Here is a 15,585-nt window from a genome sequence, read left to right as displayed (position 1 = left end):
TGGCAACTCCATAGGGTTTCCAAGGCAAGAGATGAACAGAGATGGTTTGCCATTGCCTGCATCTCCATAGCGACCCTGGACTCCCTTGGTGGTCTCCCATCCAAGTGCTAACCAGGGCCAACCCTGCTTAGCTTCTGGGATCTGATGAGATCAGGTGTGCCTAGGCCACACAAACTTACTCTGCCATAATTATATCAAGAAGATGAGACACAGGAAAAAAGATATTAATGAGACTATAAGTTGACTGATAATAAAGGAGGAAGTGTTGTAGGTGAAAAATTGTAATGGGTTAATAATATGCCTATTATTATTATTTTTTACTGTCTTTGTAGACTGATTTGTAGGCCATTCTTGGCTCTTTGTAGTTGTCTTTTTGTTACGTTTTACTTTCTTTTGTTCTATCTTTTAACTTTTCCACAATAAAAATAAAATAATAATTTTAAAAAATCTTACTCTGCCACAATTGAAGACAATTGACATTGGGAGAGGAGGGCCAGCACCAGGCCCCAGCCAGGAGGGGGGATGTGATGGCAATGAGATACATACACTTCCTTGCAGCTTTCACGGTTAGCCCAGCAGTCACGTTTCCTGCAAAGCTGAGCTGCTGCCATTTGGAAAGTGTCACTGGCTCGGCCTATTTCAGGATTGTGAAGTTTAGTGCCCACCCTCACAGGGGTCTTGCTGCCTCCCATGAGGGTCCACAGCCCTCAGATAAAAAGTTCAAAAATGCCCCTCAGATCTTTAGCTGAAATCAGTTTGCAAGCTGGCCCTAGCACACACTGTTTAGGAATTAGATGTCTTCCCATCAATATTTGTGTGTGTGTCTATGTGTGTGTTAGCAATATTCAAGATTTATTTTCTGCCAACTGTGTAACAAGCAGGGATTCAGACCCCCAACAGCTGGTTATCATTTCCATTGCAGGATCCAACCTGTCCGTTCCGAACCTGTTACCATGCCAGGATCATCCCGCCCAACTTCAGACCGCAGAGGAATTTCTACAGTAACTGACGCTACCTCAGGTAGGATGGCACTTATGAATGGCGGTTTCTACCTTCCTCCAAGGTGCCAGTCATGTGCACGTACTTTTTTTTCCAATGTGCGCATTAGTTTTCTTGCTAGCAAACAGAAAAATGTGTTGACTTTTGCAGACATGTGATGCTCTGCAGAATTTTGCCAAGGGAAAATCATGTGATTGAAAAGGATGGTTCTAGTTTTATTTTCACATATTGTGTGTCTCTCCAAGGGCTGGGAGAGAACAAGGCAGCCTTAGTAGCACAGCTGACATGCTGTCAAACTCGAAAGTGCTGGGAGTTGACTTGGTGGCAATACGATCAGAGAGTCGGTCCTGGTTGGTGGGCGTGGACTGCCCGAGGTGTCGCAGCAGAAGTGGGGAGAGCTGCAGGTGGCCTTGTGACCCAACCTCTCGAACGAGGTAGAGAGTGCTGGGGGTGTGGCAGCCCTACCTACAAGGTCTTCTTGCCTTCATGTTCTGGAGAGCGGTCTAGGAATCAAGAGCTATGCTGACTGGGAGGCAGGGCTACCCTCCCTGCTGAAAGAGGGGTGCGAGCAGAGGAGAGCTTCCCTTAGCATTCACTGGCTTTGATTTCTCAGTGTTTATAGCAAGCGTGTAAATGGTGTCTGATCACCTGTAGTGAGCTTAAAATCACTTCCAGGAGGCCAAGTAGGGAAGGGTTTGTGAATGAAAAATCCCTATTCTGTTTTCCTCTTTAAGCATTTTTGTTTTGTCAGAAAATGACTTTTTGTGGACAAGTCGCTTTCACTGCTCCAAAGATTAGTTTTCAGCTCCCTAGACATATGTCTTTTGTAGCATAGCACGGCTATCACCTTACCTGTTACTTTTTTCCTTTGAGTACTTGAAAGTGAAAAGCTGCAGCTTACCTTGAGTGCTGTAAATGATCCTAGCATGTGGATTCCGAATGGACTAGGCTGAAATTCCCTTTTTTGTTATTAGCATAAGCCCAGGGTTTAGAAAATCATTATGCCTCTTACCTTTTGCCTCACCTTATACTTCCTATGGATGAAGCAATATGTTTGTGTTCGCAATGCCTGTGAATGACTCCTAATTATCAAGTGATCTACCTGGATCTCCTTCCTCCTGAACAGCCCTGAGAGTCTTTGGAGGAGGAATATATGGATGTAGAATTAGAAATTACCATTACAGCTTGGAAAAAGCAGGCAGGTACTGTTCAGTTCCTGATCTGAGTAAAAATACCTAATTTGGTCGAAGAGAACTTGTTGCCTTTGAAGAAAACAAGAAACAATAAATACTCTGTGTACTTATGAGATGTGGAAACTGGTTATAATTTTTGAATGGGCAGCGATGTGAACTCTGAGGTGGAATCTTTTGAGTTGGATGCTACCAGGTTTTGCGCTGGTGCAAGGGGGGGGCTCGTCTTGACCAGTGAAGGAGCTGTGGTGGAGTTCATGAGACCAGCCATCAAGGCGGCAGGGCTGCAGTGAGAAGGGCAGTTGGGCAACATGGAGCAAAAAAGCTGGTAGAATTCCAGCATAAGGTAGGATTGCTAAAGGTGCCGTTGCTACCCTTGCATGGTGCAGCTGTCCCATCTCTCTCTCTCTCTCTCTCTCTCTCTCTCTCTCTCTCTCTCTCTCTCCCCAGCTAGTTGAGGGGATATATAGATGGGGATGTAGGTTGTGACTGCTCAGTGTGCCAGGAGCCCCAACACCTAAGGTCCAACGAATTGCACCACTAGATGGGAGGGCAGCTTTGGAGAGTGTTTGAAATGGAGATAGGGTTGCCAACCTCCAAGCGAGGGCTGGAGTTCTCCCAGAATTACAACTGATTCCAAGACTACAATTTCCCTGGAGGAAATGGCAGCTTTAGAGGGTAGATTCTGTGGCATCGTACCTCCTCTGAGATCCCTCCCCATCACAGCCCTCAAATCTCCAGGAATTTCCCAAGCCAGAGTTGGCAACGAGGGGTCTTTGCAAAGCAGTTGGTGAACTAGCACTAAGGGTAGAGATGGAGTGGTCTGCAAATGGAAAAGTGTTGCAAGTTCTTACTGTCCATACCGAAGCCCTGGGATGTGCCTAAAGTAGTTTGCAAGGCCTGTGCGTTATTTATCTGTTGATGCTTTTGTTGTTTATTATGGACAAGGCAGGCCTGTCCCATGTCAGCCTGCCCTGATCAGGCCTGGGGAGGGCAGAATCAACTTGCTTTGCAAAGCCAGGGTAGACCTGGCCTTCAGATATGCGGAGGCCAGGTCTACTCGCCTGGGCCCTTCTGAGGCCCAGCAGCTTGCCGGGACTGCGCCTGTGCCAGTGAGTCGTTGGATAGACACTAAAAGAATTATGTTATAGGATAAGAAAAATAATATTTTTCATCTCTATCAGCCTGCTTCTCTTGCTTAGTTAAGCTGATTTAATTCTGCAACATTTAGCCAGAGTCCTATTCTCCATTTCCACAAGAATGTCTGCAGTTCACAAAATGGCCTTCTTATGCTGCACTCTGTAGAAATCATATTGTAATGCCAGGTTTCTTGTTATGACTGCTTGTTGCTTTATGGTGTCCAAGTGAAGGTATAAGAGAACTCCCCTGATAGGCCAGTTCTGGGCAACCTCTGGGATTCATGGCATTGCTCTTACTGTATTTATCCAAAACAAGGACAGCAAAGATCTTAAAATTTAATTCAGCTGTATAGCTTTCGGAGGTTCAGCACGGGCAGATTTTCTCCAGGAAAATCTCTCACAAGTGGAGTTATTAAACACACAGCATTAGCAAAAACACTTGGGCTTGAGGAGGATTTTAATCTTTAGTGATTCGGAAATCCCTGGAGACTGATGATTGGATTGAGGTTTAAACTGTCAAAGGAAACTGAAACATACAGAGAAAATTGATTTGTGAAAGTTGTTTAAAGGGGAGTCAGGCAGGGAAGATTCCCTCCCTCCCTCCTTCTCTGTCATTCTGTAGAGGCAAAGTTTTAATCCAGGCACTGTGCAAACTGCCAAGTGTATTTATTGAAATGTTTTAATAATGGCTTTTTAGGCAAGTGTTTGAAGAATGAATGGCCCAGCTTCCCGGGCAGCTGCTCTGAGCTGGCAGCTCGCAGGCAAAGGGGGCAGGCAGTGCAGCTGCAGTGCTGGGACCAGCGAGGGAGTCCCTGATTTGAGTCTCCCCTGTTCAAGGGCGCTTGCCAAGCAGTGTTGCCTCAGTGTCACCTTCCCTGCTAACCCATCCTTGCCTGTTCACCATCCTTTCTTTCTTTGGGCCGAACTAAAATGAAGGGGGCCACTGTGTTTGTTTTTCTGGCCTCTGCCCACCAAGGGCAGGCTTCTGCAGATGGAGTCCGGCTCAGCTCTCAGGGTCTCACTGAATTCTAGGGCCGAAGCCTTCCTCTTATTCCGTATTCCTCATGTACAGTTTTTAAAAGATCTGTTGAATGCAGGGCAGCATAAATGGTTTCCCTGTTCTCCATCTTATCCTCCCAACAGCCCTGTGATGTAGGCTAGAGAGTGACTGACCCAAGATCACCCAGTGAGCTACCAGGCCAAGTGAGGATTTGAACTTGGCTCTCCTGAGTCCTAGCCCAGCACTCTGACCACTAAGCCACACTGGCTTTACTTCTCCTCAGCCCCCGTTCCTATAGGAAAACAAAGTGTGTGGGAAAAGCTTGCTCCTCACCCCATCCTTCCCTGTTGACTGGGACCTCACAGGGGGCCGTAGCTATTTGAAACCTACCAAGACGGAGAGTGCTCTGTAATATATGGGGCTCTCTCTGCACACTCACTTGATTATACATGGTATCTCAGTTGTGAGGCTAACTGCACTGGACTGCTTTGGGGACCAGGATACTGGGCAAAGTGGACCTTTAGTCTGATCCAGAGCGGTAATTTCAGTGTTATCGTGTGGGCAGGGGGCTTGTAGTTGTTGCCGTTTTGGCAGAATCATTTGCGTACAGCGGGCTGATGTCACTCTTCAGAAGCTACACCAGGGACAGCTTCACGTATCCCATTTTTAGTGGAAGTGTTAATGAGTGAGTGCCAGGAAGCACGTTTGCAAACACATGCGTCACTCAGGCACACTTGTCAGGGAGCCACGATTGGCTTGCAGCTCCCCAAGAAATCTGTACACACAGTGGCCAGCTTGGTTTTGCAGCTGCATAATGTGTGAAATGGACCCCTTGAGTTTTCCTTTAATTTCAGTTGATTTGGTTCCAGAGTCCAGTTGCCCCATTCCCTTTGCCAACTCACTCAGCCAAATCAGAACACCAGTTCCCCCAGTTGTTCTAAACAACCCTTTCTGGAGTTGTTCCCATAATGCTTTTAACATGTGTTTCTATATGAAGACTGCCAAAGGCAGTAGTGGAGGCTAAGGCAAGCAGAATTTCTGTATACACTCCAACAGTATCGAGGTGCTGGTCTTGCAACTAGTAAGTTTTGTCTGAGACAGTACGGGAATTGTTGTTGGTTGTCTTTCTGGTGGTAATATGTCATGGGACTCAGCCATTGAACCATTTAGGAATTTGAGTGGCATTTCAGTTCCAGAACTCAGTTTTATGCCCCTTACGTTGTCAGGGTGTTGGTTCTTTCTGGCTTGACTACCCAACTGGGGAACCTTGCCAAACAAACGTTTCAGTAGAAACACAATAAATTTTGTGGCCAAGGGAAATAGGGATACTTGCTTTTTACATGTCTGGTAGAAACCTGCCTTAGAAAAGTTTAGATTTTAGCATTTGGGACAAGGGCAAATGTAATGTAAAGGATTTATGTGTCCCTCATTTGGAATACTGTATACCGTATATGGTGCAGCCTCATTTGGAATACCGTATATAGTTCTGATCACCGTATCTCAAAAAGAAGATTACAGAGCTGAAAAAAGTACAAAAGAGAGCAACGAATATGACTGGGAGTTAGAGCGCCTTTCTTATTTTTATTTTATTTTATTTTATTTTATTTTATTTTATTAGATTTATATTCCACCCTCGCTGTGAACAGGCTCAGGGTGGCTAACAACAACAATAAATAACAAAAAAATCATTTAAAACACATAAAATTATAAAAAGGAAACAGAATCACTGTAATCCAGTTCCAGTTTCAGTGGCGTCAACAATTACACTGGCCACTATAAAAAAGTATAAACTACAGATTGCAGCCATGGCAGAACGTGCAGGGCAGGGCAGAGCGGGGCTCAGTGATCAAAGAGGAGACAGAACGTTGGCTTTCAACCTCAGGTCTGGTGGAACAACTCTGTCTTACAGGCTCTGCGGAACTTTAACAGATTCCACAGGGCCCGAACCTCCAATGGGAGTGTGCTCCACCAGGCTGGGGCCAGGTCTGAGAAGGCCCTGGTCTGTTTGAGACCGGATGAACATCCCTCGGGCCGGGTACCACCAGTAATTGTTCATCCACAGAGCATAAGGCTCTGTGGGGGACATAGTGGAAAAGGCAGTCCCATAGGTATGGTGGCTAGGGTTGCCAGGTCCCTTTAGTCCCCTGACGGGTGTCCCTTCTCATGCATGCACTACACGTGCACTCACTCCCGGTGTGCATGATGATGTCACTTCCGGGAAGTGATGTCATCACACGGGTCAAAGGGTGGCCCAGCGTGCGCTCCCATGCTCGCTAAAGGGCTGAACCCCCCCCCCCCCATTGCAGGGCATGGGGGCGCTCCACGGTGGGGTGCGGGGGCTTGCTGCGCTGCCCGGGGGTGTGCCACACTGCCCAGGGGGCGCCCCCCGCTGGCCAGGTAAGTGGGGTCAGGGGGGAGGAGGTGGAAATAGGGGATCCCCGGGTGGGGGATTGGCAGCCCTAATGGTAGCCCCAGTCTGTTAGGAATTTATACACCAAAGCCAGCACTCTGAACTGGATCTGAAGGGCTGAAGAATCTGAAGGGCTGAAGAGGAAGTTATGAGGAAGGGGTGAAGAGTCTGGGACTTGTCAGTTTAGAAAAGAGATGACTAAGAGCCAAGCTACAAGTGATGAATGACACTTGCCTGGCAAGTGAACAGACTCACGTGTATTCCCTGTTCACTTGCCATTCACTTGCGCTCCACTTGATCAGTGAATGAATCAGTGAATGGCAAGTGAACAGGGAGGAATACACGTGAGTCTGTTCACTTGCCAGGCAAGTGTCATTCTTCACTTGTAGCTTGGCTCTAAGGGGGACATGATGGAGGTTTATAAAATTATGCATGGGGTAGAGAGCATAGAAAAAAATCTTTTTCTCCCTCTCGAAAACACTAAAACTTGGGGGCATCCTACTATTAAAATGTGGAATTTGCTGCCAGAGAATGACATGATGGCCACAGTTATAGACAGTTTTCAAAGGGCATTAGACTCATGGAGGATATGTCTGTCAGCGGTTACTAGCTAAAGGGAACCTCTGCATTCAAAGAAATAAACCTCTGAATACCAGTGCTAGGTAGGGTTGCCAGGTTCCCCGACCCCGTGGGCCAAATCGGGCTGAATCCAGCCACCGTGGAGAGCTGGAGTGTACTGCGCCACCCAGGAGCACACCCCAGGAGGCACGTCCCCCCCCCAATTAGGTAAGCAGGAGGGGGGTGGAGGGCGGGAGTGGAGGATCCCCCGCCTCTGGTGGGGGACTGGCATCCCTAGTGATGGATCTGTAGTCAGATCCAGCAGGGCTCTTCTGAAGTACTTTTGTACAGGAGTGTCATAATTTCCATTATGGTTGTACGGTATCAATCTGTCCTTCTCTCTCTCAGTTACCTCTGTGAAGCTGAGCAGAATTCTGTTATTTGTACACAGTTTGTTCTCTCTCCATTCAAGCTACCTGAATATAACCACAAGACCTCAGGCAAAGGGTGTTTTCATTATTTATAGTCCGCTTTTCTTACTGAGACTCAAGGCGGATTACACAATGTAATCTGCAGAAATTTGAAAATGAGCAGAACTCCAATACGGAGCTGAAACAAAGCATAAGTAATTTAACACGTTATATTAAACAGCACAGAACCCCCACCCACCACCACCACCAGAACATACTTAATCAAGAGACACAGTATACAGTAGTATAATCTATAGTCCTTATCTCTTTACCAATGCATCTGTAAACCATTTCCTTACAGTACAGCACTTCTGCTTGGTTAATAAAGCCCTCCTGATTATTCATAATAATAATAAATTTGATCTGCATGTGCAGCAGAAAGACATGTGGGAACGAGAGGCTGGACTGTCCCATACAGTTGAGGGGGAAGGGCCACATTTTTTTAATGATTTCTTACTTCTAAAAAATAAACTTTTCTGCACGCAAGAAAGTAGTACAGTAATGGGGGCCAACCTGGATTCTTTTATGCTAGGGAGAAACATTGATTCACACATACAGACAGTCCCACTTTTCAGCCAAGATTGGCTCCCCAAAATTACCATTAATTGTCATTTATTGTAAAAGCAATATTTGGAGGACAAGGACATGCGCGAGGAGGAGGGGAAATGTATGGCAGACTCCTCTGTTGTTAGATCAAGATGGGTAGCCATGTTAGTCTGTCTGTCGCAGTGGAAAAGAGCAAGAGTCTAGTAGCAACTGTAAGACTAACAAAATTAGTGGCAGCTTTCGTGAGCTGCAGCTGAAGAAGTGAGCTGTGGCTCATGAAAGCTCATACCCTGCCACTAATTTTGTTAGTCTTATAGGTGCTACTGGACTCTTGCTCTTTTCCACGCCTCTGTTGTTGATGGCTCCTGATGGAGGAAGAAAGAGCTGCATGTGGACTAGCTGTTAGTAAAGAAGCCTTGAATAACAACAATCTGAAGTGGTATAGTCCATGAAAGTCTAATATGACTCCCCCCGCCCACCCTTTCTCACCTTATGCAAGAGAAACATCCATGTAGACAAAATAATTAGGAGAAAAATTCTAAACCCCCTTTGCTGCTGTGCTGGATTTCTGTTTGTGGTGAGTTTTTAACATGGGATGCATTCCAACATGTGATCTTCCCCTGCCGTCTGAAGTGGTGCCGTCCGTCCATCCTCTTATAGGTGTGAATCTGGCTTCATCCGTCTGCTGAATATGTTGACCAGATTTAAGAGCTAGGATTCTCAGTTAGCCAAGGACTGGGGTGCTGGGACATCCCAGATATTGAAACCTCAGGCTTTTAAAGAAGAGGAAATGAGAGTTAAAGCCCCCCCATACCTGTTCAACCCCCCCCCTTCTTAAAACATTTAATAAATTGCATTAAACAGGCTGTGTTCTTAAATGGAAGCCTCATGTTTCCAGATTGCATTCTTCGATAGTGTTACATGGTGTTCTATAGTAAATGCTCCAGCTTCCTGCTGAGATTGCCAATACAACACCCAAATAGCGTTATGTTTTTTGCAGTGACTGGTTTATTAGAAAATAAGTCTCTCCCCCCACCTCTCTGTTTTTGAAAACTTTGGGGGAGGTTAATAGGTCATAAATTTTTACGGCCCATCTCAAACCAGGAAGTGATCCTTCTCTTACAGCCCCTGCCCGCCCGGAATCTTTTGCTCTCTTCTGGAGAAGATGCTTATCTCATCGTTTGATTGCCTGTTGCTTGGAGATAGGGCCAGAGCCGGCGCCTTCCCTTATCGAGGCTCATCTCTTGGTCTTGCCATCAGAAGGTTGCCCGTGTGTTTCTCATCTTTAATTGATCTTGCAGCGCGTTTTATTGCGTTTCCTCTCAATATGGAGGACAGCTTTTCCATTGTGTTCCAGGACACGATGGCAGCATAACTGATCTGGATTGAGCTTTTGTGTTTTTTTCAATGCAGCTGGATTATGGATATTTTTTATGATAATGGTGCCTGGGCAGGAACATGGACAGAGCAATTGATCTGAGGACAAATGAGCCCTTATCCTCTTTAGCAGCCAGTTCACAGAATGAACAGTTAAATGATCAGCCTTGGAACCTGTTTTTGGCCTCCGAAAACATGAAGTGCATATATTAAAGCTTTTGGGGGGAAGGGCAGATGGCAGGGGTTGGCAAACTCTTGGTAGCTGTGGATTTTTTGAATATATACATTAAAATTAGAAGCCACACTTCACTCTTACTCTCAAAAAAGGTTTGCTACTGAAAAACAAAAGAGTAAGAATTGCCTACCTGCAGAGGAATCCAGCTGCTGAATGCCTGCCTGAATCTGGGTGTGCCTTGCGCCTGGAAGGAACTGTGCCAAGAGTAGGGAAGCATGCGGGGACGAAGCATGCTGTCTCCTCTAAAAGCTGGCAACTCTGCTTCAAGTGGGATCAATCCATCAGAGCCAGTTTTTAAAAAGGCAGAATTATCATTAATCAGTAGAGGCTGAATTGGAAGGAAAGACACCCCACAGCAGGGCATCATACAGAAACACAGTGTGGAGTCTTCCTTATAGACAGGAAACTTTGTTTTGATTGCTCATAGGAACAATTGATTTATCCAGTCACAATGGGACAGATTCCTGTGCTCATAAGAAGAGAATAGAGCAATGGCTTGTAGAGGAATCCTGAAAGAAGAAGAACTAGTTGAGAGCTAAGGCACATGTTTGGAATGCAGAGGGGTCCAGCAAGGTGGAGCAGATTAATAGCGCTACTTGAATTCCTTCATTCTACATTCCCATTTGCCAGTGGGACCTACTGTACAGCAAATGCAGGCAACAGACACCTGCAGACCATGGTTAATTTGGTCTTGCCCCTTAGATGCCACCACATAATAAAAATAAAATATGCCCCCAACATTTAATAGCATACCAGGAAGGTCATTCACATTCTGCACATGTCCTCGGTGGGATACGCTACACGTCACCTGTCTTTTGCGTTGTGAAATCTAGATAGGCAAACAGTCCATATTCATTGGGGCTATGTAAACAAACAGCACCACTAGTAAAAGCATTTAACTGATTGGCCGGTGACAGCCTTCAAAGCATTTGGAATCCCACTATGTAAAGGCCTAGCCTCTGAGTAGAATTTCAAAAACGACAGGAAGATTGCCAGGTGGGTTATATATTGCATCACAATAATATTGATGTTTGGGCTGGAAAATGTCACACACCAGACTTTAACCAACTATCAACCGGTTTGGTCCGTGTGGTGGACCAGAACAAGAGAATGGTAGAATTGCACAGAATCCAGAAGAACATGTACTGTAGGATAGTTTTATACATTAAGTGGTACAAGTTTTCCTGGACTATACCACTTCAGGCTGTGGGGTGGGATTGATTCCCAGGAGACTCCGTGCACATTTAAAAAACAAAACTAGATGGGAAGACACTATTTTTCACCGAGGAGCCCCCAGCCCCTCTCCTGCAGTTTCTAGTTGTACAGCCTAGGCCTGTGTTTCCCAACCTTTTTTCCATGGAGGAACCCATAAATTAGTTTTTTCAGATACTGAGGAACCTCTACTATTAACACATTTACAGGCAAGAAAAAGTTGATGGCAGGCTAAATTATGGCTAAAGTATTGTCAAGAAAATATATTTGTAAAGTGCTGGTTAGATATATGTGTGTGTGTTTATGTCTTGGGGTGTGTCAGCTTATATAACCTTAATAACCACAATATTGTGAGGGATATTTGAGATTTTTGGTGCTATTTCAGATTTTTTCTTTATTCCATGATTTCTCGTGGAACCCCTGACATTCTCCTGCAGAACCCTGGTTGGGAAACGTTGGCCTAGGAGACCCTTTAGCCCCTGAGTCTGCAGCTTGCACAAACTGGCCCTAAGTGTGTAATGAGTCGAGTGGGCTAAGAGATGTTCTCTTCCCTCTAGGAAACTAAAACAAGGAGAGCTCTTCCCCGCAAAATAGACAGGCACCTGACACTAGCTGAACACCAGGACTGGGCTTGGACATGGCCAGCAGTGGCACAGACTAGGGGCACGATGTCGGTTAGCTCCCAGGCCCCCGACAGTGTGTCCGCCCCCATCTCATTGGTCTGGCACAAGCAATTGCTCGGCCGCTCCTGTCTCTGCATGCCTGCCACAGAGGTCTCTGTGTTGCAGGGGATTCTGGGAAAGGTGGTGGGCATACGTCCAGAACAGTGTGCTGGTCACATCTATTGTGCCTCGTGGTGGCCTTGCATGAACTCGTAGTGCCTCTTCACTCCTCCACCCAGCACACTCAATCATAGTTGATGAGTAGTGGTTAGCAAGCTACCTTTCAGGGAAAGATTTCTGCCATTGCTGATGTTCTTACTGAAGGGCACTTCATAAGCTTCTGAGGACTCCACCATCCTTGCCAAGATAGTTGACAATCACTTGTCCTTTATAGTATACAAATGCCACCCACCACAAGAGATCTCTGGCTAAGCTATCGCTTAGAGAAATAAAGGTCCCTTAGGTTTACTTATACTAAAAACTAACTGCCACTCTGAAACAGAGGGCTTGGACTTGATAGGGTCACAGGGCAGGGCTCAGTTTGCGGGCGAGCCAAATGATCCAGCGGCAGCAGTTTGGCGCCACGGCTGTCCCCTGCTTAGCTTGAAATGCTGTTATGGCCCTGGATAAGTGACAGAAATGATAGCATCAAAAAATGTACGCTAGTGAAATCTTGTTAAGGAAGCGTCACCACTGAGGAGGGAGGAAAATGGCCCTTGGAGGCAATCAGAAAGAAAGGAACTGGTACTGGAGGAAGCAAAGTGTTCCGATGTTATTTGGGCACGTCGAGATAATAAATTAAATTCTGCCACGTAATGTGGCGATGGAGCCTTGATTGCTCACAAAACAGCCAGGAACTGTGTAGGTATAATTGAAATGCTGGCAAGGATTTCACGGGGCAATTGCAAAAGACAAAGGGGAGGTAAATATGTTTTTTCAGCACAATTATCTCTGTATACTTACTGTAAAGAGGTAAATATATATATATATATATATATATTAAAATGTGTTTTACCTTATTATACCTATGATAGCGGCCTTTGAGGGGGTGGATCTCTACACCTTAAATTTAAGATGAATGGTTTTATAAAAGAAAGAAATCCCTCTTTGTTAAAAGGCACCGAGTCCTTTCTCCGTGGACAACAGTCCACAAACATCATGGAAAGAATATCCCCAGAGCGATGAGCAGCAGGGAAATCCCAGATGCTGTTCCAGATTGACAGCGATAGAATGCTGGACTTCAAAATTTAGGATTTCAAACACATACAAAGTCCTAACTGTTGGTAGTCCTGATGGGAGGGGGAGAGAACAGGTTCACAGACCAGGGGTTATCTATATGCACTTCCTGGTTCAAACTAATAATTCTAGAGATAGTAACAGCACTTATGGAATGCTTTAAAGCAATGCCTTCAAGGCTTTTGAGCTTCAGGGAAACCTTTCTGTGTGATCTTGTTGCCGAGGATACCCTGCACATCTGCCGCAGAACAGTGTATTGCGGAAGATTCTGGGAAATATAGTTGTTCCAAGTTACTGAAAATCGCATCCAACACATCCCTGTAACTGCAGGTCAAGAGAGCAGATCAGTTGTGATGAGCAAACTCTCTTTCAGGAAATCTCTCCCGTTGTTATTGGTCTTCTCATTGAGGAACCCTGGCTAAGTCTATAAGCAACCTCGAGGGCTCCTCAGAGCACAGTGGCAAAGCTGGAGGGTTCTGAGTCCTTCCTGTATGTTGTCAGTTGTTTTTGTAATACCCCTGCAAGGTGCATCAAGGATGCTGGGGGAGGGCATCCCAGCTAAGATGATAGTGATTTATCTAAGGCCATAGAGGAGGCTTCCTATTTTCCCCACTGGGGTATGGGAGCTCCCATATCCCATTGCCCACAGCCACTCAGTTGGGCAGCGAGAAGAAATGCCTGGAGAAATGGGGGGACACAATGAATGTCCCCAGAGCAACAGTGTTGCTTCTAATGTGACCCGTAAGTGACATTATCATACCAGGTGACACTTCCAGTTGCATCAGAAGTGGTGTCATTGCACCAGAGTCACAGAAGTCCCTGCGTCCCCATCTCCTGCCAGTTGCCTGGCAACCCTACCGGGTAATAATTGATAGCAGAGGTGCTAGAACTGGAGATTTCTGGGTTTGCAGTTAGTCTCTGATCCACTACATCCTGGAAGCATTATGAGCATTTTCCCACATTAATGACTAAAGGCATGCGCAGGGCCAAGGTGGGAGACTCAGCAGTTCACATGTGGGAGTTACTGCCACGTGAACTGCAGGAACAAGGAAGTGCAAATGGAAGTAGGTCAGCAAGAGAAGTAAATGTAGGCGCAGATTACAACTGATCTGCTCCCACAACCCGGAGTGATAGTTTTATACAAGTGTATACAAGCGGGCTTGCTTTTGCATAGTTGATTGATTTGGTCTTCTTTAGAATCAAATTTTGTTTGAGCAGAGAGGGGGGGGGGGTAAACATGTTGCACACAGGAGGTATTGAATCTGTTCTACATTGAATCTGCTCCGTGTGGTGCCACGTTGAAGCGGCACGCATCACTTCTGGTAAGGCAGGCAGTGTGGCTGGCAGGGCTTGAGCAACCTGGGAAAAACTTTTAAGAGTCAGGAGAGTGGAACACAGACAGGCGACAGACCAGAAGTTATATAGAAACAGGAAAGAGAAGGGCCCAATCATATGGGGGGGGTGGCGCAAAGTCACTCAAAGGACCTGGCAGGCTTCTTGGGCCCAAGAAGTCCAGTGGGTTTGGCCAAGCAAGAATGTAGCTGCAGAACTCCCACCCAGCCCTCCAAAGGTTTGGCTGATGGTTTCAGCTGCACACAGCCCTCTGGGCCACACCAGAGACTCTGTCTGGACTGCTTCCCCAGCCTACCTCTCTCTCTCTCTCCCTCTCTCTCTCTCTTTAACAAACACCTCTTGCCTGCATCAGCACTGTACACCTTCCAAGGCCCTTTTCTCTGGAGGTGGGGCATAAAATATTTATCCCCAAATGCTGCATAGTCACTTGACGTGCTGCCTGGAGTTGCAGAGAACAGCTATTCTGATAGCAAAGATGTGTGAATGCAACCAGCTCGTGGAGGCTGCCAGCCGTGAGGGAATTCCCTGGTGGCCCTTATCGCTGCTGGCAATGGCTGACAGGCCTGAGTGGCCACCGGTTTCCTATTACCGGCAGTGTTGAGGGGGCCCACGGAGGCCTGGCGTCATGAATAAAGAGGCTGTGCCCACGAGAGCCACTGCCCCAGGGGTGCTGGTTGGCTGCGGAGACGTGTAATTAAGACGCCCTGAAATCCTTCACCTGAACCTGTAATTACCTGGATAGTATCAAGGAGGTTGGCGATTACAGACAGTGGCTTCATTCAGGCCTTTGATACACATTGCTGATCTAAGAAAGAGTATGTGTTTGCTGGGGAGGGGGGAGAGGGAGAGGAATCTGTCCCCTTTTTTCTGTTTGCGATAGGGAAGAAGGTTGCATTTGTTTGGATGTGGAAGGAGACAGCCTTGGCTCTGTGTGCTGCGAGTCTGTGTTGCAAACCTTTGTGTCCCCCATTCTGAAGGATCTCAGGGCCTCCTCTACCTGAGGGGGGGGCACCTGCTGGTTAGAGTTGACAATGCTGGGTCAGGGGGATCAATGGCAGTGCATTAGATGTTCGCATCACCGGTCTCTGTGTGCACCATTTACAATAATCACAGATGTGCACATTTATTTATGCATTTGTTTTAAGCATTTAGATCCCCCACTCCAAAAGCAGTTGGTTTCTTGGGTGGCTAGCAGTAT

General features: G+C 46.3%; 1 protein-coding gene across 4 annotated transcripts in view; it reads left to right on the top strand.

The window, feature by feature from the left end:
• Positions 1 to 15,585, top strand: part of BCAS3 (BCAS3 microtubule associated cell migration factor) — a 745,665-nt gene that overhangs the window by 416,862 nt on the left and 313,218 nt on the right. For all 4 annotated transcript variants that reach the window (XM_055001162.1, XM_055001161.1, XM_055001160.1 and 1 more), the window contains one exon: positions 923 to 1,020. In XM_055001162.1, coding sequence (XP_054857137.1) covers positions 923 to 1,020 — 98 coding nt within the window. The remainder of the gene's footprint in view (positions 1 to 922; positions 1,021 to 15,585) is intronic.

The sequence above is a fragment of the Eublepharis macularius genome, chromosome 17, assembly GCF_028583425.1.
Source record: "Eublepharis macularius isolate TG4126 chromosome 17, MPM_Emac_v1.0, whole genome shotgun sequence".
Classification (NCBI taxonomy): Eukaryota; Metazoa; Chordata; class Lepidosauria; order Squamata; family Eublepharidae; genus Eublepharis; species Eublepharis macularius.
This window is presented reverse-complemented; position numbering and strand designations above follow the sequence as displayed.